The 27591-nt window shown below is 34.8% G+C and overlaps 1 protein-coding gene across 1 annotated transcript; it reads left to right on the forward strand.

The window, feature by feature from the left end:
• Nucleotides 1-1071: 1071 nt before the first annotated feature.
• Nucleotides 1072-27591, forward strand: LOC126737439 (serine/threonine-protein kinase SIK2). The gene is made up of 11 exons (XM_050442343.1): nucleotides 1072-1475; nucleotides 11903-12019; nucleotides 14631-14694; nucleotides 15228-15343; nucleotides 15497-15667; nucleotides 15815-15938; nucleotides 17674-17876; nucleotides 17945-18104; nucleotides 18194-18614; nucleotides 18856-19939; nucleotides 26213-27591. Exons 1-11 carry the CDS (start codon nucleotides 1341-1343, stop codon nucleotides 26327-26329), a joined length of 2712 nt encoding a protein of 903 aa, XP_050298300.1. The 5' UTR covers nucleotides 1072-1340; the 3' UTR covers nucleotides 26330-27591.

Genomic DNA, 27591 nt, shown 5'->3' on the forward strand with positions numbered 1-27591 from the left:
TTCGATGAGAAATCCCGAAAACGAGAGCCTTTCCATACGAGCTTATTCGCTCTTATAATAACAAATTATGCAACATGAAGAAGTGGCAATTGGACTATGTTACTTGGGATTTTGGGATGACTGCCTTTAATTTTAATTTTATTTCCAAAATGGCGTCCATCTGCCATTTTGAATTTGACAATCGGACATATGACAAGTGCGAGAGACAGAAAGAAGGTAAATCGGAATTGTAAAGGTCTCCCAAGACTGTCTTTGATTTTAATTATGGGTAAGTTCCTTAACCTAACCTTGGTAAATTGTCGGTTAGAAGCGGTATTTTTACGGTTCCTGAAAATATCGGTTTGAAATGGAACAACAATTGAAATGGAAATAAATTTCATTTTTGTGTTATAGGTATCTTCTTAAGCATCATGAGTCTTGCAAAGCTCACTTTATTATGCAGAAAATCTTGGCTCTTCTATCTTTATTTATACTGGAGACTGTTTGCTTGATGCATAAGAAAACTCTCTATACTCCAAGAAAATTCTATTACTATCCAATCGGAAAATGTTAATAATACTTGGTTCTCATATATTTATAAATTTACCAATTCCGACTACTTTCTTAACCAAAAAATCAATCTTTTACGAAAGTAAAAAAATATTTAAGCATCTTCCACGGTCCCTTCGTAAGACAAGTTATTTAGGAGAGAGGTAAGAAAGAAGTTGTTTGTTGTAAGTTGTAAAAGGCTACTACACTATAGAAGAATACTTGGACCATTTTAGGTTTATTTGACTTTGACATAAATTTTGCAATTAATTGCCAATCAATTTGCAATCAAATTTTCAGGAACCGCGTTTCATAACCAAACCAAATGTCAGAAATTGTATATTTATGGAACGATAACCGGCACAACCGTTTAAGTTACGGGACTTATCCTGTATTTCCGATTAAAGATGGCGCCCATCCGCCATATTAGATACTGTAAACCCGACTAAGTAAATCCCTAATTTGACCGTACTAAAATATCTTGGTGCTTATCGTCGTATCTAGGAGGCGCGCGTTCTATAATGACTCGCTCGCAAAAACGGCACGGCAAACACACACATTCGTTCACAATCTCTCGCGATCGTAATCCCGTCGTTGGTTGGTGCGGTATTTCCGTGGTCCAAAGGGTCCCCCGAAATTATGACACAAATACGTGCGATAACATGATCGTCGCGAGCCGATACGGTCGGATCCGGTTCACTCGGTAATTTCGCGGGGTACTTTCAGTCATCGGAAGCGTCGGTTTTTCGGCAACCGATAAGAAAACATTGGGGCAAATTTAACCCCCCCAATCCGGGCAAGTTACTTTGGTAATGGTGACAATGGGCGAGCGTGAGAAAATGGTCAAGAACCCCGTCAGGGTCGGATTTTACGATATTGAACGGACCATCGGCAAGGGTAACTTTGCCGTCGTCAAATTGGCGAGACATCGGGTTACTAAAACTGAGGTAAGTCTCAACCTTTCGATTTTTAAACATGTTTACTTTGGACTATTATTGGAGATATATAATAGTGTTTCAAATAAACTTCACGTACTTTCTTCAATGTTCTCGCTGTGTACTAAATCTTTACTACTATTACAACATACATATACCTACATAAACCCCTGAAAAAATCTATTTTGTCCTATACAGGGTGATTGTTGGTAACATGGATTATGAAGAAATATTCAAAAATTTGGCAACATGGCAGGGTAAGATATTGGACAAAATATATAAACTGAATCCTACAGCAACTGTCATGCTTTATATAGGACAAAGCATGGCAAAGACCTTGATTTTTTTTTCTAATTCATGGCCTTCGCGGAAGTTTGGACATTATTATACATTAAATTAAGTTGATTTTCACGAAAAATCTAAAAATGTAATAATATATAAGGTGTTTCGTTTAAATTGACGAAACGGATATCTATTTCCCGTAGAGGCAAATATGCTAAAAACATTAAAATTGTTTAATTATGTGTTTCCGAATCACCCAGTCCTGGTACCACATTTCCAATTTATAATTTCTCTACATGAACCACCTTCTCCCTCTTCATCGCTCTAAAATCAAAAAAAAAATTTATTAATAACTCCCTGAACTAAACTCAAAAATTCTTAGTACACCTCTGTGCTAAATCGCCATGTCCGGTCGGACCAGGGGACAAGTGACAGTTAACGCATTGATTATCTGTCAACTGTCATTGCGGTAATATTCGAAACAACACAGGGTCGCACTTGAAATATTTTAATTATGTATGTTTTGAAATATTTGATAATGATGTATTATGAAATATTTTAATAATTAAGGTGTGTTAAAATGTCATTTTTATTGATTTGCAATTAAATTATTTTGACTTTTAAAATAACTATGTAATAAAACAAATTGGTTTGTTTGACAGATGACACCCTGATTGACATCCAACGTCTAACTAATCTGTCATTAACATCAGTTTCGAATGTGCAACGTTGCCACATGAATATTACGATTTTTTAAATTTAATTTTTGGTTGTTTGCCATCAGTTATTAGCCGTAAAATGAAGAGAGTGGTTACGTCAAGCATCAAATATCATTTTTCGATGTTACTTCGTAAAAATTTAAAAAAACATTGCTGGGGCAATTCTACAAGCTAAAGAGCATTTTACAGCATACTTTTCTGAACATTATGCTTTCAGTTTCATGATAATGCTTAAACTAGTTTTTGAAATTTTGGACTTTAAATTTAGTCGTTACCTCAAACACCATTTTTGTATACTCCTCCATAAAGAGTCCGATATTTCAATAAATATTGCCTGGACAATTTCAGACCCTAAACATCATTTGTTCAATATACTTTTCTCAACGTTATGCTTTTAGTTTCATGATAATGCTTCAACTAGTTTTTAATATTTTGGACTTTGAAGTGAATGAAACCTTCAGCATTGGATACTATACCACAGAATGCTCGTAAGTTCATAAATTATAGCATAAACCGTATTGGATCTAGAACAGCATTTATACAGTATTTTTTAATGAATATTAAGTTTTTTATTTCATGAGAATTACTCAAGTAGTTTTTGATATTTTGGACTTAAGTTGGGTTTATTTTGAACTTTGGAAGTAAGTGGTTATCTTGAGCATTAAGTATCTTTCTCTCACGTTAGTACACACGTTCTGAAACAATGTTTGATTTTTTTCCAGAGCATCGAGTTAATTTTTAATCTTTTTCCAGGCAGTTGAGTACATTTTTGTTTATGGTCCAATCACACTGTCTGATTGAGGTCACCCCGATTGACATCTGTCAAACGTCTAACTAGTACAGTCACAAACGTCAGTTTCTAACGTCACTAATGTCAGTTTCGTATATACAACGTTGCCACATGAATATTACAGTTTTTCTATTTAATTTTTGGTTAATTGGCCCTTAAATAAAATGAAATGAACAAAGTGGATATATACCTCGGTTTAACTGAAAATGCCATATCCATCAAAAATACTTTGATTGTGTGTTTCTTAAACATTCTGCCACATTCCCAAATTACTACTTATTTTCCTAGAAGCACCATACTGTATATTTTTAAAATATATTTACATTTTAATAATTCTTATTGTGTCCCTGTCCAAAATCGTCATTACCAGTCTGACAAGTGACAGTTAACACATTGATTATGTCAGCTGTCACTGCGAAGACGTTTTGAACAACACAGGGTCGCAACTGAAATATTTTCATTTTGATGTGTAAGTACTTAAATTAAATATAACCCATATTTAATTTGTGGCAAAAATAAATCCGGTATATAACCACATTATTTTGACATTTAAAATAATGTAACCTCAAAACTTAGGGTCTATCTGCCAGATGTCATCTTGATTGACACCTGTCAAACGTCATTAATGTCATTTGTCACTAATGTCAGTTTCGAATATGCAAGGTTGCCACATGATTATGATGATTTTTTCAAGTTTAATTTCTGGTTATTTGCCACCGGTTGGCCATAAAATAAAATTCAAAAGTTTCAATCAAGCGCCGACTTTTCTCACGTCTGATTTTATACTCTTGGCACCGGTTCAAATCGAGCGAATTTTCGGCGGATTTCTTGCATCTTTTGAATGGCTCCTACCGCTTTATATATATTTACGATTAAAACCGTTTTCAATGAACCCGGTATGTTTTTTTGCCACTGAACCTCGATGACGCCTCATTAAGTGACGAAATATTATTTTTTTAATTTTCACACTATCTGATAACAATTTGGGTAAACACGCGCTCCTTAATGTACCTTTCCATCGTTCGTTGTTCAAAGATCGGCATTAAATTTGATAAAATTCGCCGAAATCCTGATCTCGAAGATCGATTATTTAATTTTAACCCAATCGGGATTGACGCACTTCGCTATATCTAAATCGGTCCGCTGTTTGTGTATATTACTAAAATGGTTGTTATTATTTTCGTTATCTGACTATTAATATCGACCTTTTACTATTTTTACTTTAATCGTGTCGATTTCCAGTTTATTTTTATTATATGGCACAGTAAATATATACCACACGTATATAAAATTCGCTCTGGCAACGTCGGAACCGCTCTAAATTTACCCGCTTATGTTGCACTTTTGGCGGGCCATTCAAACTTAAAGCAAGCACCGAAACTCGACCATTAAGTAGCATTCACCCGGATCTTTAAAATAATATTATTATTCCGCTTATATTTAAAATAAACACTAAATATTATTATCAGTGCGCCCCAAATTAGGTCATATATATATATATTTAATTGCATGACGTAAATATATTGTCATTATAACCGCATTAATTTATCACACAAACATAGTCGTAGTATTTGTAAATAAAATATAGGCAACCTATAATATAAATTGAGTATAGTAATTTTTTTCAAGTTGACGTAGAAATGACAGTTGAACTAAATGGTTCGTAAGCATATTCCAATGTTCTTACCAGTCCGTCACTGTGCACTTTCAAAAGTCATAAAAGTGACAAGTGACCGTTAATCAATGTGTTAACTGTCACTTGTCATGAAACCGGACCGGACAGGGCCGCACTAGAAGTTTTTGCTATATTATCCATAAATATATAAAGTAATAAATAAAACGTTCTTAATTGTCCATTTCCGTATTGTAACAGAAACAATCAACCATGAGCCTAATTAAGGTTTTGAAAAGCCCACGAAGAGAGAGAATAAAAAAAATGTGAATCCAACTGTAACATTTATTTAAAACCCCGCCAGTGTTTTGCGTCAACACTGACGTCAATCCTCTATAAAAGGTCGTATAGATAAATTCGACTAAACAGATTTACAGCGATCAAGCCAATTACTTATGTACGATACGATTACGAAGAAATTCTATTGTTTCATTCGATTGATTTGAAAACCACTTTTACGGGGCGGAAGGCCGCATTTTTTTTTAGCTCTCCCCTTGTTTGATTCATTATTATATACACATCGTAAATCTGCTTGGAATTTTCTAGCGCGAGAAAAGTTGACTCTGAAATGACAATTTTAATCCAATTACGTTCGCTTTGTCACCTGTTTCCTGAGGAACGAGCCTGGGCGAAAACAACCGCACAGCTGGAAAATGGGTCAGCGCTGAAAAACGCTAGAAAACATCTCGCAGTACGACGTTTTTTCAATGGGGTTATTCGGTTTCTAGTTTTTTAGGTTAAAAATCACTTTTCGTAAAACATGTTTCGTTGGGTCCATTGTTAAACGCTTCCGGAATCCTTTATCTATAGAGCATAGAGTAATTAAAAGTATAATTAATATTCATTTCTCTATGCAATAGAGCTGGTACGATCGACAAGACTCGGCCACGGCCAGTATGGAGGAAGTATATGACGTCAACTTATTTGAATGACATTTGACAGTTAAGACAATTGACAGCTATGGTATATATTATAGTATAGTTGGTTCGATATCGATTTTATCACATTGATTATATCCGAAACTCGAACGGTTTTGATTTAGTTTCGTCCTTCGGAGTTACGAGCAATCTCTTTCGCTGCTGTAAGAGTACACATATTTGAATTTAAAGGATTTAACGTAATATTTGAAAGATTTTCTATAAGAGTGTTAACGTCAATTTCAGAATGTGACATTAAATTTATTAAAATTAAGATGAAAAATATAAAATGTAATTTAAAAATTGAACTAGTGTAAACGAATTATTTCGCACTTTTAGTATTTTTTTTTTTAATACACACAACAATTGTATAAGGTAAAATATAAAAATAATGGGAATGGAAAGGAAAACTCACTTACGATTTTTGTCTTCGCAACTGGGGTCTTCTTGCCTTGGTTACTGTCTCAGCAAACAGTTAATACTGACGATTTTCCGGGCTTCGGCAATGTTTTTGCAAAACCAGGAACCTCTGAGACACCTACACGAACGACTGACGCCAGGAATGGAAAAGGGTTGACTATCTATTTAACTACGATCTTTACTACTCGAAAATTAAAAGATAAGTAAAAGTAAAAAACTAATTATGGGAACTAATATTACTTATAAATGCTTATTTTGCGATACAATAATAATGAAATAATATTATATGAATAAGTAGGATTGTCCGATCATCGGGGTTATTGGCCTGGTTGCATCACATAACTCCTCCCTCCTTAAGTTCGGAAAATAAGGGCTGCAAGGGCTGGTTTTTCCAACTCTCTTCTAAGGGTTGGTCCATAGGAGCGTTCTTGTAGAAGAGGTTTCTACAAGGGCGGTAATTGATGAGAGTGGAGCGATCCAAAGGTGGGCCAATTTTTCGGGTGTTTCGATAGGGTGTAACCGAATTGTTGACAAAATTCTTCGGGCTGTCTTCAATTCGTCTAAATTTACTGCTTCCAAGGTCAGTTTTGAGATGTTGTTGCTGCTTGGTATATACGAAAAGTTGGGTAATTCTAGCACATATTGGAACTGTGATGTGCTTTCACCTTCGTAAGTTTGGTTACCTATCTCTACAGAGCTGGACTCAAGAACTTTGTATAGTCCTTGTTGACATTCGTCCTGGGCAACTATCTCGTTCACACGAATTACCAGGATTTGATTTCCATTTAGGCGTTGGATGGTACTTCTTTGGAAGTTAATGCTAGTTAATGTGCATCTGTTATGTGAGGTTGTTAGCAGCCCAAAGAGACAACGTTCATCTTTCGTTAGGGTGGTTTGTTTGCAGATAAAAAGGTCTTCTAGTTGCGGACATTCTTCTTTCGTGGTCCAGTAGTCTTTTTGCGTGAGCAGGGTATAGGGATTGGATATAAGAATGGTTTTGTTTCCAATAGGTATGGGGTAGAGTTTGTAAAGGATATAATGGTTGGGAAAAACAATTTATTATAAATATTTATTGATTAGGGTTAAGAATCGAGTTATGCATTTTATTTACATGAGCAAAGGAGATTGCATTTTCAATATTGGTAATTATGGAATTTAAGGTATTTAATTTTAACATTATATTGTCTAGAATTAAAGACATAAACAGAGCATTCGACAAATCTAGTTGCTCTTTTTCAAATAAATGTATTTTCTCTAAATTTTTAGCAAGTTCTTGTGTAACAGTAGACAGGATTGACTGTTCTTTATTAAAATTTATATTTAAGATTTCTTGATTTTTTGTCAGTGTTTCGAAGTAATTACGAATTTCATCGTCTGAATCTAGAATACCAAAGAGGCATTTATCAACTTTACCTACTATGTTAAGTAGTCCTCTTTTTGCTCGATTAGATTTGTGAAAAATTTTAGTATTTCTTAGAACTGTCTGCAGATATTCGTAAGTTTGATTAAATTTATAAGAAGTAAGGATTGAAAAGCTTTCTGTTTGTTGGGTACTAAAAATGGATTTGTTTACCTGAATTAAGATGTTTTGTATCTCAATTATTATATAGGGGATTTTCTATTTCGGTTAGGTTTATGTGAAAATGGACTGTATGTTTGGTAGTAGCTATGTAAGTCTTTCCTAGAGCTGTTGGTAGTATAGGATTTTTTTAAGTTCGTAGCGATGTGTAGGAGGGCCAGAAGTGGGATGATTTGTTTCATCTGAAACAAGAAGACGTTGTGGTTTTAATAGGTTTTTATGGATTTTCCTGTTTTGTGTGGTTACTACATTTTCTTTCGCTACTACAGGTTTCATTACTTTTTTATATTTATCAGATTCTTTGACTTTTGATTTCTGTGGAAAGGTTTTCGTGAATAGTGGTTTATTAGGACCTAGAATGTCTACCTCGGTACGGTTTTTATTTAATTTGTCTAAGGAAGATTGTTGTTTTGCATTCAATTTCTCGTGAAATTCTTGACTAATTATTTTTATGTTTTCTGCATGTTCTTGCATATACTGGGAAAGATTTTCTTCGTTTGAAAGTTCTAGAGGATTTTTGTAGTCTAATTTGCCTCTGATAATTTGAATAATTTCGTTTTTAAAAGATGTACCGTTATCTGTGGTAATTTTCCGGGGTAGTCCATAGTGGTGAAAGTCACTTATAAGTTTGTTTGCTATTTCAACACCTGTAGGGGATAAAAGAGGGTATGCCTGTCCTAATTTAGAAAAGCTATCAATTACTGTTAGAAAGTAATTATTGTGGGTCTTATACACATCTAAATAGATATAATCAAAGGGTTCATAACCGATAGGGGTGGGTTTGAAAACTAGTTTATTAGGGTGCCTTTCATATTTGGTTTTTTGACAAATTTCACAAAGATTTACATATGTTTTGACGTAATTTTCTAAATTTGGCCAATAACAATTTTTCTTAAGTGAAATTATATTTTCTTGAATACCTCTATGATGGGATGTTTTGGTTTCGTGATAATATTTAATCTTCAGTTGTTGCTCTTCTACGTCAGTTATATCTTCTAAAAGGGTATTAGATATGTAGAGTTTAAATGAATAATTTTTGAAAAATATTAATTATAATGGGTGCGAGAGATTTATTTATAAAGTGCAAACAATATGTAGCTTTGGGCGTAAAGTGTTCTTTAATGATCTGACAGAGATTGAAGAAGATCTCTGATCATTTTTCAAAAATATAATAGTTCTTTGTTTATCAAAGATAAATTCGTTTTGGACTCTAATTTTATTATTATTGGAGTACCTAAATATAATTTGATTTTTGTATATATTTAAAGCTTTTTGCACATAAGGGCTCCAATAATAGGATTTTCAGCACTTGAATGTTTAGTTTCTAGGTCGGTTTCAGGGGGTGGTAGTATTTTATCTGCTGGTCGTATTATTATATCTGAGATTATATTGATTTTTTGACTTTTTCGTTTTTCAGAGAGAATGTTAAGGATGTCGTCAAGTTCTTCAGTTGATAGTTGGGGAATTTCCTCTGGGTCAAAATTAGGGAATATCGTCATAGAGAATCGGCGTTAGAATTTTGTTTTCCTTTTTTATAAATAATCTCATAATCATATTCTTGGAGTTTTAGTCGCCAACGAATAAGTTTAGAATTAGGCTCTTTAACAGAAAATAGCCATTGTAGAGGCTTGTGATCTGTGACAATTTTAAATCGGGTACCATAAAGATAGGGGCGGAAATATTTGATAGCCCATACTATAGCTAAAAGCTCTTTTTCTATGGTGCTATAGTTTGTTTCTGCGGGATTTAGGGTGCGTGAAGCATATGCAATGGGCAAATCATTGCAAAATAGGGCCTTGAGACAAAATTCCACTGATCCAGCGTCTGCGACCAGCGTCATTCATTAGCACGTTTTTGCACATTTAGAAGCATTGAATAAATTGAGGGGTACGTTCAACTTTTTTATTTTTATTTACACAATTTGTTAATGGTTTTGTTAAATGTGCAAAATTTTTAATGACTTAATATCGCGAGATGTTTTTGGCAGTGGAAATTTTTGAATAGCTGCTACTTTTTTGGATTGGGTTTTACACCTTCGGGCGTGATGACATGCCCTAAAAATTCTACAAATTTGCAGAGAAATTCGCATGTATCAAGCTGTATTTTAAGGTTGTTTTCCTTAAGTTTTTGGAAAACAGCTTTTAAATTTGAAATGTGCTCTTGCAAAGAGGTAGAAAATATTAATATGTCATCCATAAAAACTATTAGGCAGATTTTACCCAGGATATCTTTGAGTTCGTTCCAACGAGACTCTTTCATCTATTAGAAGGTTGATGTTTTTTTTTTATTTAAGAAATTTGAATTTATGAACGAAGGTTTAGAAGTTAATAATAGCCTAAAAAATGCAGTATACTAGTGTAGAACAAGTAGAACGTCGATAATTTTATTAAGGTAAAATGCCAGTAAAATCACCGACATGATTCGTTAATAAGGTTGCACAATTCTACTTCAATTATTTAAATGTAATTTGCAAAAGGAAATAAGGCAAATAATATACAAGGAGGGTAATTTAAAATTTGTGAAAAAATCTACATTTACTAAAGTGTCCGAAGGACATAAAATTCTTTCAAATTGATAGCATTCCATTCTCTGAAACTCTGAAAAAAATGTCGACGTCAAATGCTTGGAAAAAAATAAAAAATTAGTCCAAAAATCGTTCTATCGAGATTAAATTGTCTTTTGTTAGTAAATATTTTCCAGAGAGATTTTCCATAAGATATGTCTTTTTCCCATTAAATTATATTACTCTTTTTAAAATAGGTTAAAAATTCTGGAAAAATTGCAAATATTAGATTGGCATGTAAATTTAAAAATTCAGTTTCTGAAATAAAAATTTTTTCCAGGCATCTCCCTGGAATGTGTTTTTCAGAAATCCAATTTATAATTTTTGCTTTTGTAAATAAACAGACCAAACCAGAAGTCCAAGATTTTAAGCACCTTTGCTAGTAATATTTGACTTTCTATACAATTCTATGTTAAAATAGTGTTTCCAAGACGATTCTTGATATTCCAGGTGTTTGAAATAAATATTTCATTCCAGGCAATTGAAATCGCCATTTCTACTTCTTCCAAGCAATTCCTGGAATATTTTAATGTTTTTGTCTGAGCCTGGTCCTTTTTTCAGGAATTTCTTTGCATCCTATTAAATTAAAATAATCATAGCTCTCTTATTAGCCGAGTTCTTATTAGTTTTGTCACTCTGATTTTTGCTATCGCATTCAGGGGCACATAATATACATTTTGACAGTAGTGACAATTAAGACGGATGACAACTATGGCGTTTGACGTATTCATAAGTACGTTGACAAATTTTAAGTTGTTTTAAACAGCCGATAAGTGACAATAATATATTTCACTGTAATTGTAGTAATATTTATTAACCGTCATAATAATTCTTTGTTTACGCCCGACCATTAAATATTTGCTCGTTAACGAAAAAAAAAATTGCAAAACCTTTACGTCAAACTTTTATTGCGGTTCACGCTCATTGACGTCAATCCGTCTTTTCCCTATAATAAATTATTATTGTAATAAAATATAATTTATCTGAAAAATTTATCAATCGCCGATGACTTTCTATTCGATAAAGGCGCACATAATCGCAAAAAATTCGCTCCTATAGATCGACTTTTTTTTAAACAATTTTTCTGGAAATCGTGAAAAATTATGTTTTACCCACAATATTTTCTAAATTTCACTTACGTAAACCGCTCTCGGATAATACGAAATCTAAGAAAAAGGAAGCAATAGGACCGAAATAAAATAACCCGAATCTAGCTGAACTTGTTTACTTACGTGGAAACACTCGGAAAATGCCCCGGGCAGAGGAAAACGGAAAAATATTAAAGTGCATAAAAACATTATCACTATCACTATTTTCGTATCACGTGATCTCTTATGCCCTTATAAGCAACCGATCACGTGATGACGTTCCTAAAAGTTGACATGAAATCCAAGATGGACCAACAACCATTCTTAAAATAAATAAGCTCCGCCCACAAACCAGACATACGGGGGCAGAACAAAAAGTTTATTAAAATATTTTCCTTTAATGTTTCAGGTCGCTATAAAAATAATAGACAAGTCCCAACTAGACGCAAGCAATCTACAAAAAGTGTATAGAGAAGTAGACATAATGAAAAGACTGGATCATCCTCATATTATAAAACTCTATCAGGTAAGTTTAACACTATATAACCTCCGAAATTGCAATAAAAACTTAACCTCAATCCGTCCGTGCCAGATTAGACCGGGCCTTGAGCCCATTACTAATGGAAATTTTACCCTGCAGACATCACTCGCACATGATGCCACAATTCCGGCTTGTTTGAGCGCTAATTCGAGAGGATGCGCCTCAATTACACCTGTCGGATTTCATAATTAATGTTATTGTGCCATATGACTTTGGGCGCATATTTAATAGAGCCGTCACGTCGGTGTGCGGGTAATTAAATATACGAAAAAAAATCTAATTACGTTACGCGTTCGCTTAAAACAACTAATATAAATTTTGATTCTCGAAAAAACAACTAATTATACGAGTAGTAGTATACTTAATTTACGCGAATTTCCTATAACGTTAATTTAATATTATTGTCTTTCGTTTTTTTTTCGGTTCAATAGCAATTATCTGAAATTACAAAAGGTTTTTGTTTTATTGGCATGACTTATACACGTTATATATTGAACAATGTTTTTATGTTGCACTTGCCTGCAACCTTAAGATGGCCGCTGATAGCTTAATACAATTTATTAAAATAATAAAAATTACCCTCATAATACTTGTCAATTAACCCCGGTATTGCGAAAACTAAATAAATGACACACATGGTGATAGGCACTGTCAAACTTAGCTCCGCCCACAGACAACTACTAAGAATTCAAGATGGCCGCTGCCAGATTCATACAGGGGAGTGACAAAAAGTAGATAATTAATTAAGAGTTCAAATTTCATTTAAAGGAACTCCTCGACAAACAATCTAATGCCGCCCCACTTAATAATTCAAACCCGTAATTTCGTCTCTTGGGCTCATCAAACCTCAAAACCAGAAAAGGATAATTATTCAATTTAAAAAACGACGCTGCAACACGTAGCGGCAACGTCGCATCCGAGACGGTCGTCGTCGTCGTTTCCAGGCGACGCCGTGACGTCACCGGCGGCCGTCGTTGGCGTCATCGCACGATCAAGTTGAAGGTAACGACGGACGCCTTTTAATTAAGTGCAAGATTTCTTATGTGCCGTAGGAATTTCGTTTATTAGATGAGACCGGTCTTGCGTAAAAGTACCACCTACTGGCATTTTTTTTCTATATGTTTAATGTCAAGTTTATAAGAGATTTTATTTCGTAGTAGTAGTAAATTTAGTCATCTAGAAGAACCACATTATAACCTCACTTTTGTTGCTTATGATTATTTAACTATAAAACGGTGCCCAGGAGTTGTCATGACAACTAGGACGAATGCAAGATGGCCGCTGCAAACTGGGCTCCGCCTACGCGTTGTCATGGCAACTACGAACATGTGCCTGAAAGAGATAGAAGTTTTTTTATAATTTCCAGGCAGTCCTCTCTCTCTCTCTGATTCAAGTCCTGTACGAGATAGTGATAGATAATATTTTATTGATTTCAAACAAGTTGATGGTTTACGAAATAAGTTTTCTGTTCTTCTTGAATTTCCCAGGAGACGAATCTTACTCGGATATTTGTGTTTGGAACTGCCTGGAAGAGATAAAAAAATTATACTAATTCCAGGAAGTTGATATATCATTTTCACTCTATCTGTTATGAAGACGTCGTTCAGACCTTTCTAGGCTGACGTCTCCTTTTTTAAGTTTAATTGCTTGAAACGGATAGAAATATTTTGTTAATAAAGCAGTTGCTGGAATCACTTTTCTAATTCTCTCTGAAGTTTCTCAGAGATAGAGAAACAATCACTCTTAGGCCTATCAGCTCTTAGGTTTCATGTATTTGAAAGAGATAGAAGAAGTATTTTACAATTACCAGGCAGTTGATTGAATCAATTTTTTAGGAAACGAATCTTATTTAGATTTTCTATTGTCTTTTGATCTCTTTCCATCTCAACTGCCTGGAAGAAATAATTTTTTTACTAATTCCAGGAAGTTGATACAATCTTTATTTGTACATTTTTTCGATCTACCTCTCTCTTTCTGTTTCAAGTGCCTGGACGAGATAAAAATATTTTAAGGCAATTGATAAAGTCATTCTTCCAGTCCTCCATCTGAGAATTTCTAGGAAAAACAACAAGAAAAAAGGCCCTCAGGTATTATCAGGTCATAAATATTTACAAATGATTTCTCGGGCGATTACAATTGACGGATCAACCCTTAATGCATTAATAATTTCAATTAATAGTCACGTAAGTCACTGAATTGTCAAATTGAGCCCTGCCTATGGCGCGTTGTCATGACAACTAGGGCAAATTCAATATGGCCGCCGACAGTTTGATATGCCGCCAAAAAGTTCGTAAATATTTATAGATATTTTCTTCTGCGATTATCGGATCAACCTCTAATGCGTTAATAATTTAAGTTAATATAATAAACAGTATTAAGTGTTTAAGAGTTGTTTAATAAGTGCACCATTACGTCACCGAACAGAGCTTCGCCTATGGCGCGTTGTCATGACAACTCGGGAAAATTCAAGATGGCCTCCGACAGTTCGTTACGAGGCACAGGCAAAAAGTAATAAATAACGCAAACTAGCCTATATAAGAATTATATACCTACAATCTTATGAAACCATTTTTATATTAATCTATATTTGTTTCAGGTTATGGAAACCAAAAATATGATTTATTTAGTGTCCGAGTATGCGAGCCAGGGCGAAATTTTTGGTGAGTAGGTCTATTCGCGCAATTTTGTTCGCATCACAAAGAAATTTCTCAGGGAGATAAATCTCAAGTGGGGTCAATCAGGTACCCGCGGTGATTGACGTCAGCGTGCACGACGAACAATAAACGCGAAATTATTGACACAAAACACATTCTAAGAACATCCTTCTTGGCCGTCTGTTATAATTTACGCGGACGTCATTTGGAGATTAATGTGTGTGCCTTCAGAAAAATGCGTCAGCAAGATTTGCGGTCGGTCAACCTGCGATAAAACCTAAATAAAAGATTTTTTTTTGATAGATAAATTAGACTTTCATCACAGAGTGACGTCATACACTGGGATCATTGATTAAAGTGCCCTCGATTCGATAGACGCACGCCCTTGAGATTTTTATACGCTACATGAGAATCTTTAAGATGTTCGCTTAAGATGGCACGCTAAATTAAAAATGAATGCTATAGTTGCCAAATTTAGTTTTTATATAATAATAAAGAAAACTTTTCCTGTACTAAATATATATTTTTTATTACTTTAGATTACATAGCGCGGTATGGACGTATGAGTGAGGAACAAGCTAGAATTAAGTTTTGGCAAATTTTATCTGCTGTTGAATACTGCCATAATCGTAACATAGTACATCGAGATTTAAAGGTAATTCACCTGAATTCAAATAGTTCCTTTCCACCCACACCCGTCTCCTATTCCTCCTTTAACAAACTTTTCAAATCACGGAGGAATTTGAATTAAAACTTCCTTGCAGGCCACAAATTCGTTCAAAGACGCTGTTTTTTTTTTGTCTTTCAGGCTGAAAATCTTTTACTAGATTCCAATAATAATATTAAGATAGCTGACTTTGGTTTTTCAAATTACTACACCCCCGGGGGGCAGTTGTCCACGTGGTGCGGCAGCCCCCCGTACGCCGCCCCCGAAGTATTCGAGGGCAAAAAGTATGTGGGGCCAGAGATCGATATATGGGTAAGTTTTATTATGAAAACACTAAACTTAATTAGTTACACAATCTGGCAACGATGGTGCCCACGAAATTTCCTAACCTAGCTTTTTCTTATAGGCTTAATAAAGCATGGCGGCAGAGTTTTTTTAATGTTTTTTTTTTAATTTTAGAGTCTCGGGGTGGTCCTGTACGTGCTGGTTTGCGGAGCCCTACCCTTCGACGGATGCTCCCTACAGGCCCTACGGGACCGGGTTCTGTCCGGCCGTTTCAGAATTCCTTATTTTATGAGCCAAGGTAGGTTCAACCTTAAGCGGCTTTTTGAGGTTAGGATGGTTTAAAAATCATTACGTTACTCTATTTTTTTATCTCAACTGTATTCGCGTTCATATATCGCATGGAAATCCCCAGCAAACCCGTTTTTTTTTTTTGTTTTTGGCCGGATTACCGGAATTTCTGAAATATTTATATGTCGCGGATTAATAAAACGTACATTTCCAATGCGTAACTGGAAAATATCCAAAAGTAAATAGCGACGTTAGAAATAGGCACAGACGCGTCGCCCTCGTGTTTATTCAGCCAGCACGGACGTTTAATTTTATTTTATTTTTTAATTATTTTTTTTTTTGAAATTCGAGAGGTTATTGTAGTCGGTTTAACGTACCCTGAGCCGTCGCCACAAGATGGCGCCTAACGTTTATTTTTTTTTTTTAAACTGTCAATGTCACTTTGGCACTTGACGTCGAGACTTATTTTAGCAATACTGGCTTAAATTTATTTCAAAATAATAGCACTTTAAGTTTTCACCAAATTATATTAATTACAGTTTTTTTTTCAAATTATCGATTTTACCTTATTGCGGCCCTGATTCTAGTGTCATTGGTATTGAGCAAAGTGACGTTGACAGTTAATCAACGGGTCCAACGTCAGCTGTCAGCTGTCTGATTTTTGAAGAGTGACATTTGAACACGAATTTAATAAATAAAAAGAGTGTCTTTTTATCTTGTCTAAGAATAAATATACCTGGATTGCTAATTTGATTTTCAGTGTTGCCAACAAACGATATATTATTATTTAAATAAAGGAAATGGAGTTGATGACGCTGACGTTTGACAGGTGAGATCTGTCATGAAGTGAAGTATAAAAAGTCGTGACTCGTGCAGTGTCGTGCACTTTTTCACTTATAAATAATAACGAAGGTGTCTTAAATTTATATCCTTAAACTATGACTTTGCAGGAGGATATTGTCCAAACACTTATTTTTAAGTGCCTGCATCTACCCCATAAAAATACAGAAAGGGTAGAATGGGCCAAGACTTGCGCCGATTGTCTAATGACGACGGCCGCCATTTGTATGGACTAGTGCTGGGACATTGCAATGAAATGTTTTTCCTGTCATATATAAATTTAACAAAATATAAAAAAACTAACATGCACCCAATATAAAAAAATATATTGAAATTTCGATTTGTAAACAAAAAGAACAAAATGAATAACCTCAACTGCTCTAATGCAAAACAAACAAAATTAATTGCCAAAAACAGATCCTGATCAGCTGTAACAGACCATACAAATGGCGGCCATATATCCGTCTAAAATTGGATGCGCACAGTACTCCTACTTTTTATTTCGTTGGTGTTAACATAACCTCACAAAAACTTTAATTGTTTCATTTTCCTACAATTGGCACCACTGTAATCTGTCAGAGTGACACAAGAACGCAAGATGGCGGCCACCTAGTAGTGGTCATTTATTTTTCATTGGATTGGCAGCGCAGGTATATTTATTAAGAGCGTGCATTAGAATCAGCACTAATTTTTTAAAATTATATTTAAAACAACCAAAACTTTAACCTTAACTCCTGCATCGCAATTTGTTTATTTGGTTTCAATATTTAGATAAAATTCATCTTGTTGCTGTCTTGACTGGCGTAAGACAAAATGACATTGACAGTTAATCAAAATGTCCAGTTGGGCTTGTAAAAAATTTCATAGAGTCAGGACCGTATCTAAATAATTAAAAATCCTTGCAGACTGCGAATCGCTTATAAGAAAAATGCTGGTCCTCGAACCGAACAAGCGATTCACCATCCAACAGATCAAGAAACACCGATGGATCCAAATGGGCGTGTTGCCAGTATTACCGCCAACAATCTTCACATCGAACACGCACCCTAACGAGCAGATTCTCAGACTGATGCAGAGCTTAGGAGTCGATAGTTCCAAAACCAGGGAGGTAAGTCACGTTTTCACGTAAAATCCGGCTCAGAGGACCAATAATGTAATGGTATTTTTGGCGATTAGTCGATTCGTTTGGGTTGCTATGACCACCATGCCGCAATCTATTATTTACTGTTGGAAAAAGTGAGGAGCCAACTGGTCGGTGGCGAAACTCAAACTGGGGTCAGAGAAGTGCAGCGTAGAAGACCATCGAACGTAGCCGAACAAGCGATGAGAAAAATAGGTAAAAGTTGACAACCGTTGAAGCATGACCCCCCACACAAAACTCTTCTCTTTCAGAGCACTTTTACTAATTTTTATTGATGTAAACAGGAAGGGCGAGCACCACGGAGGACTGCAGACGTCTCCTGCAGCACTCTACGATCGCCCCCACGGCCAGCAACAGCAAAATCAACATGGGGTCAGTCACTAGCTCCAGTAGGCCGGTCACCTCGTCGCCAATTCACGGGATCGACGCTGCCAGACTGTTGGCCGCCACCAACAGCGAGGACGCCCTCAAGATTTTAAATCAGGCGGCCTCCACGACCACCTTCAGTATGTGCACCGAGGCCACCAGGCTGATGTCCACGTTACAAATGTCAGCGGTGCCCAGCAGTTCAACGGACACCTCGCCCTTTAAGGAATTTACGAAAAGCGATACGGGAGGCGGGTGCTACCCTCTGGTGTTAAACATGCAACCCTTCGAGGTGCCGGAGGTCAAGGGCAGCCTGGATCGGTTTAATAGCAGTACCGGGTGTGTATAATATGATGTTTTTTTCACAAAGTTCGGAAATGTATTTAACTCGGCAACAAAAGCAAAATAAACAAACAAGTCTTTTCAGTTTTTTGACGTTAAAAGAACGACTGTAATAAAAATCTCATTTTCCCTTGACCTGAGCGTTATAATTTATTTATTTGTATACCGAACATGTCTACAATCTCTTTTTTATCATTTTCTATGGACCACATTTATAAAATATCTATTTCGTTTACAGCGGCTTCAAAGGTAGCGAAATCCACATGCAATACTCGAGTTCAACGGACGAGGGAGTGGAAACCGACCTGGAGGAGCCGTTGGCGACCACTCACGGAGGTCCCCGGTTGAGCTACGCCTCCTCCAGCTCCTCAAGCGGTGTAGTAAACAATTTCAATGCCTCCAAAAGCCTTAGCCAGAACTTGAGTTGTGATAGTAACTTCGAGAGTCTCGAGTATCCGTTATCCGAGTCGAACGAGCTTGCCAGTAGTCTCCCGAGCTGCACCTCCACGGACAAACAGCCAGAGCCCACCTTGACCAGCTCGAACGCCCTCACCGGCACTAACAAGTATTCCATAGTTCCTAGATCGGTGATGCACAAACACAACCCGCTCGTACACATGTCTAGTTTTAAAACCGCTAGAAACCTAAATAGATCCCCGGTAGATTTTCGGGAGGGGAGACGTGCTAGTGACGGGCTGGTGGCTCAGCAAGCCGCCGACCCTCCGTTAGCCTTCAATTCCCAAAAACTGAACGAATGCTACAAGGCCAAGGGGGTGTTAGACATGGGGCTGGTGCAACGGGAGGCCCTTAGGCTCCAGAGCCAGTACCAAGCGAGAGAACCGCCGGAAGAGCTATCGAACCGGCAGAAGCAGCACTACCAGTACATGCAACCGCGCTGTAGCGGCTTACCCGCGAAAAAGATCAGCTTGCCAGACAGCTTCAGCTACTCGGAACCGCCTGTACAGCTTCAAACGGCGATGCAGCACCGGCTGTTGCAACAGAAACGGCAAATTTTACAAAAACAATCGGCTACGACGCCCGCGGACGGGCATGCGCACATGTCACGGCGGCACATGTTACGACAGGCGAGTTATAAGATTGCTCAGCAGCAGCCGGTGGTGTTGCCCCCGTTGCCCCTCTCGGATCACGAGAATAAAGATCTTTTGGCGTTTCAGTCGTTGGTTGAGGAGGGCGTGGTCGCGGAAACGAGTTGCTGGACTTCCTCCTCCGCTTTGTCTTCCAACATGCAGAGTTCTTGTCAAATTACGACGGAGACGGGGGCGAAGCCCTCGTGGCAGAAACCGAGCAACGCGTGGAATCAGGTACTGCAACGATTGTAGTGTGTTTTAATATGCTTAGTTTTATAAGCGTGTTTCTTTTTTGTTTGTGTTTTCTTTTAGACTCTTTAGCTGGTTTATTAATGCTTGTTTGTAGTATAACTGGCACATATCATTATATTTCTAAGAGTGGAAAGTGTTGTAGGTAGACATTATAAGGGGCTTTTTGAGCTACCATATTTTTATTTTATTACCGCAATAGCACGATTCAGCAAAAGTATTATTAGTGTTTTAGTGTTTCATTATAGTTTTCAATATTTTATACGTTTTATACTATTTATAGTGCACCAACCGACATTAGGATTTGCTTGCGTTTGAGCCAGTTTTAAGCGCAATATGTATAACTTGCCGTGGTTAATATATTGTTTTTTTTTTAGTTTGTTGTTTTAATTTTGCTTGTAATCGCTTTTTTCAACTGACTGTGTGGCTAGGAAATACATTTTAATTTAAAAAAAAAACAAAAATTCCTATTTTTAGGTTAATTCTTCTTAATAAGGTCCTGATTCTAATGTCAGTGGCCTTAGGCAAGCTGATGTTGACAAATAAACAACGTGTTTAAAGTCAGCTGTCGGAAAGATTTTTGACAACTGACATTAAAATCAGGACCGTATTTTCCCCCCATATCAATTTAAATTAAATTTTTTTGAAATATATCAAATCAATTATGTTGTTCTTATATAAAAAGTAACAGCTAATGGCGGTCCTGATTCTATCGTCGATAGCGTTCACAAGCTGACTTTTTAGTAGAACTTCAATATAAAATTGGGTAACAAATAGTACAAAATATTATTATTAATATACCATAGTACTAAAAACGCCTTGTGGTGGCACCTCATACCACATAAATAATTAAATATATATAATTCACTCTATATACAAGGTGCCCCATAAATGTAAACAGCAGATTCGTCCTGAAAAATGTGGTTAAGTTAAATTTTCTTAGTACGAATTTCAAAAACAGCCAGGGCGATAAACTTAATATGATTTTATTCTTCCTTTTTAAAAAAATGTTTTTTGTTTTATATGGTAAAACTTAAAATTAACCTTTTTTAAAATTATGTCATGGAGGGCACCACCAGCAACATTTTGATTTTTTTCCAAACTTCGTTACTCTTTTAGGCTGAGCATAATTTAACATTTGCACTTTGCAAGCAGTTTTGCTTCAAAAAGGTATTCTTAAAAAATATCTCTACGATTAACCCTTTTCGAGAAATTTGCATTTAAAGTTTTCAATGGACTCAAAAAAATTACATTTATAAACTTGTTATGCTAAAGAGGACAAAATCATTAACTTGTTCTAAATAATCTTCAAAACAACCTATAAATTAGGCATCTCCATTCTGAGGTGAATGATACAAGACTGACACAAATACTTAATGTCACAGAACACAAATATAGACAGTTCACCAAACAGCAACCAAACAAAAGACAATATTATCTTTGTTATTAAGATAACTCTTGCAATTCAAGTAAATATGACTTACTAGTGTTATAATAAATACAACATTTAAGTCTAGTCGCTATCTGATGTACTTATTTTTTTGAATCTCTTCAATTCATTTAATGTAACACAATACATTTAGTATACTATATAGATACTAGCCACATTACAGTTTTTTACATCATGTGATCCGATCTGATGCACATTCATTATTTCCTTTACATTCTTTCAACAAGTGACCCTACCGACTACACAAACATCTTCGAATTCCATATTCCTTAGACACAGGACAATGTTGATTCTGTGTTTTTGTAAAAACTCCATAAGTGCTTACTATTAACTTGCAACACTATACAAATGGGCAAAATCTCATTGTCTATAAGGTTATACTCTGATATAATTCTATGTTCCACGGTCTTTTGTACTTTAACACTGTAATTGTCTCTATTTTTTTTTTTGACCTGATGCTTACAATTCCATTTTTGCTTGGTATACCTAAGGATAAACCAGACTCTATGTCAGTGGGATTAACGTTCATCCTCAAATCCTGCTATACATCTTTTTGTGGGCGTTTTTGCTTTACAACCAACAACCTATGCTGACAACTGCAGCATAGGATCACTTTACTACGTTCTCGTTGGGTACTGATGCCTGTGTTGCCGCACCGACTTTTTGAAATGTATTAACCAAAAGCAATTAAATGTACTAGATTGTACTAAAATTTACGATAAGGTGAAATGTTATTCGTTTCTCGTAGAAAATCCCCTTTTTGCACTGACAGAATTAAACAGCTATGTTTTTTAAAGTATTTTTATTTCTTTTTATTATAAAAATAAAAATATAAACTTAAATCTCTAAATCCTTTTTAATTATTTAATAATTGACAAAAACTAAATCTAGTATCTACTAAGGGCCAATTTTACAAGTTCGAGTAAACACCAAACTGAAGATTAGTTTGACATTATACTAACGTATATCTAATGATATAAATGTCAACAACGTTAATCTAATCTTCAGTTTGGCGTTTACTGGAACTTGTAAAATTGGCCTTTACTTATTTATACTTAGAATAATATTATATATGTATAATTAAGTATATTTATAATTCCTTAATTCGGCAGGAGGTTGCCACTCCCAACAAGTTGTGTTTCTAATAACCTCTTTGGTTAAAAGTAGATTGTCGCTGTTTCTAAAAAATTTCTATTTTTTCTTTTAATTAGGTTAAGACTTGAAAATATTCTTTCAGCCGCAGTGCTCCCATACGGTAAACACAATATATTAAAAAAAAAAAAGAATACAGAGGAGGAAACATAGGTTCATTTAGAGAGTTTTTTATTAGGCCCGATTCAATTACAAAGTTCTCTATATCCGTGTTTTTTAATCTTTCCAACGACACATCAGAAAGTGAAAGCATCCGCCACTTTAAAATAATTTCTTCATATTTGCCTGTATGAACCATATTAGGGAAATATTTTACAAGGGGAATAATGGAAAGGGCTTTTTTATCGGAAAAAATATTTTGTGGATCTATCCAAGTTAATTTCGTGTATAAGTCATTATTAAGAAGAAATCTTTATTTTATTTGGAAAGCCATTATTCTATGTAAAAATTTAGACAGCTTAAGCGAAAGTTGTGTAATTCGTTTTTATCTATTGGGTTATTTTCAATAATTTCCTGTACTTTTACCCCAAAATATACTCCCTTTAACGGCAAAAAATTAGCAGGATCTTTGATATGAATTCTGTCAATAGGCGTACTGTTAATGTAATTTGAATTTAAAAAATTTGTTAGGACTTGTTTATAAACAGAAGAAATTCGGGGCAACAATTGATGTAAACGGGGCTTTTCTGATTGGAGCTCGATATTAATTGCGTTAATTATTTTGAGGCTATAAGATAGAAATGATAAATACATTTTCGCAATTTTATTATTAAGTGCTGATAATATGTTGTTCATTTTTGGGGAGGATTCTTCATAAGTTTCGGTAAAATATAATATGAGAGCATTATACTGCTCTAAGACTCGTTGTAGCGACAACCACCTTGTCTCAGAAAGTCATAAAATTTTATGTGGTTTCAGCTCACAAAAAGCTTGAAATTCTTTTAAAACATTCATTCATTTTGAACTGAGAGAAAAGTGAGCATAAATATCTTTTATTAATTCGTCTAGTTCTTTTGGTATTTTAGCACAAGCATAAGATAAACATAAATTAAAAGAATGCGAACTACATCACATCCTACAACGACTAAGTTTGGTAATCTTTTTTTTAAAAGAGCTTGAACGCCATTAAATTGTCCCATCATTGTAGCACAATTATCGGCTGCAAAACCTGCCATATTTTCTATGTTAACTCCTGATGATATAAGGTGATTTGTAAAACATTCGTAGATTGAGACAGCTGTAGAATTATCCTCAAACTCAAGGAGTCCTAAGAAGGCATCCACAGTCTTGTTTTTAAAATACCTTACCAGAATAGCTAAACATTTTTTTGTGGATACATCAGTGGTTTCGTCGATGATAATTAAATAAAAATTTTCATTTAAATCAGCAACAACTTGTTTTTTAGCGTACGGACCATTGCATTCATTAACTAATTTGGTAGTTTTAGTTCTGCTGCAAGAAATTCCAGCGGCAATTTCCAAATCTGGACAAATATATTTTATTAACCTGGGTAAATGTTCCATGGTTTTAAATGAAATATCATGTTCGCCTATAAAAGCTGCTAGTTTCAGTTCTCCTTTTTTAATTCTGTCTATACTAGGTTGTTCAGTTGTTACCGCCATTTTCATATTTTTTATATGTAGGTCATTTTTGTCATGTCTCTTCAAATGGGAACGATTTCCTTTTATTTGCTTATTGCAAATTTTGCAATAAGGATAATTACTATTGAGACATTTTATACACCATTTAAATTCTGATTCCCAGCTAGAACAATATTTTTAAGTAAAATATTTGTTATAAACTTAGAACATCGAAAGGCCATTGAAGCCTTTCGATGCTCTAAGGTTATAAATGAAAAGACATTACAGAGTAGTGTAGTATGCTAAATAAATTTATTTTTATGATTACAAATCAAAATATTTAAAAACGAGTACTTACTTATCCATGTTTCTCGTTGGCTAAAATATTCTTCTTGTTTTAAAACAAAAGTACACACGCACAACCAGCGGGAATAAGTGGCAACGATTGTCGAATATAAGCCAAGCGAAAAATAAACAACAAAACCTAAACCGATAAAAAAGAAGAACGGGGAATCCCAGACATCAGCGAGTCCATGTTATTGGCGGAGTAGAGTTGAGGGAACAACGCGCGATGCGCGGGAACAGCGTATAGCAGGCTAGAAGATGGGCGACTGAACATCGACCGATGTCACCAATGTGTATGACCAAAGATTATAAGACTTATTAGGAGTATTATAACTTTTGGTATGCCTTTCGCCCTTGGTCCTGTTTAAAATTAAAAAATGTACTAGAATTAGGTCTATATATGATAAAATGTGCTTTTGTACTTTGTTGTCGAAAATGTATTAGAAATAGTACAAATGTACTCAAACGGCAACCCTGACTGATGCCCTTTATTATTTTTTATACAGAACACAAATATAGGATTTTTACACTCTTTCAATCTGGTAAGCTCCACTCGATTTTTTTACAATTACCAAGTTTACAATGCACGTGGTTTAGTGGGTAAACCGCTTTAGCATCGACGTAAATAAGTGGATGTTGGATGATCCCGTTTTAAATAGCTTTAAATTACCTTGTAAACACCTGTCACCACTCAACCGATTTGACTCCCAGTGCTACTAACACAAATGTGCAAATGCTTTAAAAAAATAAATAAACATATATTTTAAAGCTAGCTATGTTAATTTTTCCGAAATTATTTTGTCATCACTTGTTAAACTAGTGAACTTTTCAAGTAATAAATTAACTGGTCAGCTGAACCATTTTTTTTTTAAATTCCTAGGCTGGCAATGGTAAACAGTTGTTTAATCTTAAGGTGGAGGGATTCCACATGTAAGCACTATAAGCTAAACTGAACTAAACCGGTTTAATTGTGGCCCGTATAAACTTGGTAAATAGTAAATTTACTTTTTAGCTTAATCCTTTAAACATTAAAACATTTAGAACCTGGTACACAAAGTATTTAATTAATATATAACAGATGTTTAATTTACTTTTTACAAACATGATTAAAACGTTCTACGGTCTATAGTACGGGTTTACTTCGCGACGAAACTATGATGACAAGCAAATAGGTATTAATAGAATTTTAAAATTTGTACTATAAATGCTGGTCACGCATAAGAGCTTCTACTATAATTTCAATAAGACATTGGGTGACAAAGAGCAGAAAGTAATAATAGAATATCGCATTACTTTAATTTTTACCCTCACACCAGAAGGGCTATAATTTTTCAAATTATTAAACTAAATTCTTCTTAATCCGGTCCTAATTCGATGACGTTGGGCATTGACAGATAAACCACGAGTTTAACGTCACCTATCAGTAAGACTTTTGACAGCTGCCATTTAAATCAGGACCGCATCCAATTTCATTTTTGAGAACAAAGCATTTATTTATAATTTGAAGCTAAATTTATTTAAAAATAGTAATTTTACTTAAGCCTGTCACCAGATTAATTGCAATAAAAAATATTTAAAATAATTCGCATGATTTACTTTATTGTCTTCCGGATTGCTATGACAAGCAAAAACGTCATCAGCTGTGACATTAAAATCAGGACCGTGTCAAGTTCATTCCATCAAAAACAAATCATGCGAAACATGACTAAATTAATAAAGTTCCTTTTCCAGGGTCCTTCCAGTTTACCGATGCCAACGAATCTACAGACCGGCAACGTTTGGCCCCCTTTACTGCCCTTGAGAGAGAGTCCTATTTTAGAACTGACTGAACAAATGGAATCTATGTAAACCCTCGCGTTTTTAATACCAGAACAACTTACTAACTCAATCTAATATGCTCCACTTTATTTTGGCGAGACAATATATATATATATATGCGAAAAAATAAAACTAAAGTGCTTTTCTAAATGAACTTTTACTGCCAGCCTACGTGTATGTATGTTATTTGTAGCGAAACATTCCATTCGAGGCGTTTTTCTATAAAGTAAAACAAATTTTGGTATTAAAAACCCTAAAAGCTCTTAGACATTTTTAAACGTGTGGAAATTTGGTATACAGTAACTCTTTTATATACAGATTTTTCTAGATTTTTAGACGTGAATCCTCATTTTTTTTACTTCGAGACAATAATAATAAAAATGAAACGGTAAGCAGAAATAACTATTTAGAGGGAATTAGCTATACTTAAAAGTAAGTACAACTAAATTCACTTATAAACCCATTTCAACTGGTAAGCCATAATGTGGCGACCCATTATATGTATCAAAGTGACAAATGACATCGAAATCACTATATTAGGACCGGCTTTAAATATATCGTTCATAATAATAATAATTTAATGCAGTAGCTAACTAATAATAATAATAATAATAAATCGAGTCAATATTTAGCTGAGGATAATCAAATAGAGTTACTGTAAAAGTTGTCAATAGTACTTAGATCTTGCCTAGGTTAGGTGATAAAAAAAGAGGATATTCGTGCAACTATAATATAGTTTAGATAAAAATGCGCCGGATTAAGCAGTAATAATTTAGGGAATTATTAATAACTGGGATAATGATGACGTTTGACTTTCGTAAATTCTGTTGTGCAACCGGGGTTAATCTTCTTTTGAATCTAGACCGTCTTCCAAATTGAATACCATCGATGATTGCCGTATAAAGAGGGTGTTCTGTACCATAAGAATTCGCCACATTTTCAATTCTTAACCTCCCTAGATCGTTTATATGTAACCCAGTTATAACATATCATTCACGTCAACTATATCATAAAATGTAATAATAGATTATAAGAAGGATGCTGAAAAAACCGCCATTATCACGTTATTGTATATGTAGTTGTTATTATTACTACTTATTATTATTATTATTGCGCTAAACTACGATGATAGCGGCTTTTTAAAACGAGTGTGTTTGGTAGACAGCAATAATTATTATTATATATTTATACATTTTTTAAACGTTATTATTATTATTATTATTATTATATAATGGTTTTGTTTGATAATATTGCTTTTGTTATTGTTTATATTAAACATACATGCAAAAGAA

Source organism: Anthonomus grandis, chromosome 6 (assembly GCF_022605725.1).
Source record: "Anthonomus grandis grandis chromosome 6, icAntGran1.3, whole genome shotgun sequence".
Lineage (NCBI taxonomy): Eukaryota > Metazoa > Arthropoda > Insecta > Coleoptera > Curculionidae > Anthonomus > Anthonomus grandis.

Bases quoted from the DNA above. Each gene is read 5' to 3' on its own strand.
- LOC126737439 (XM_050442343.1), top strand. From the start codon at position 1,341: ATGGTGACAATGGGCGAGCGTGAGAAAATGGTCAAGAACCCCGTCAGG. The intron at 12,020-14,630 runs GTAAGTTTAACA...TATTTGTTTCAG, and splicing joins ATATTATAAAACTCTATCAG to GTTATGGAAACCAAAAATAT. The intron at 18,105-18,193 runs GTAAAAGTTGAC...TGATGTAAACAG, and splicing joins ACAAGCGATGAGAAAAATAG to GAAGGGCGAGCACCACGGAG.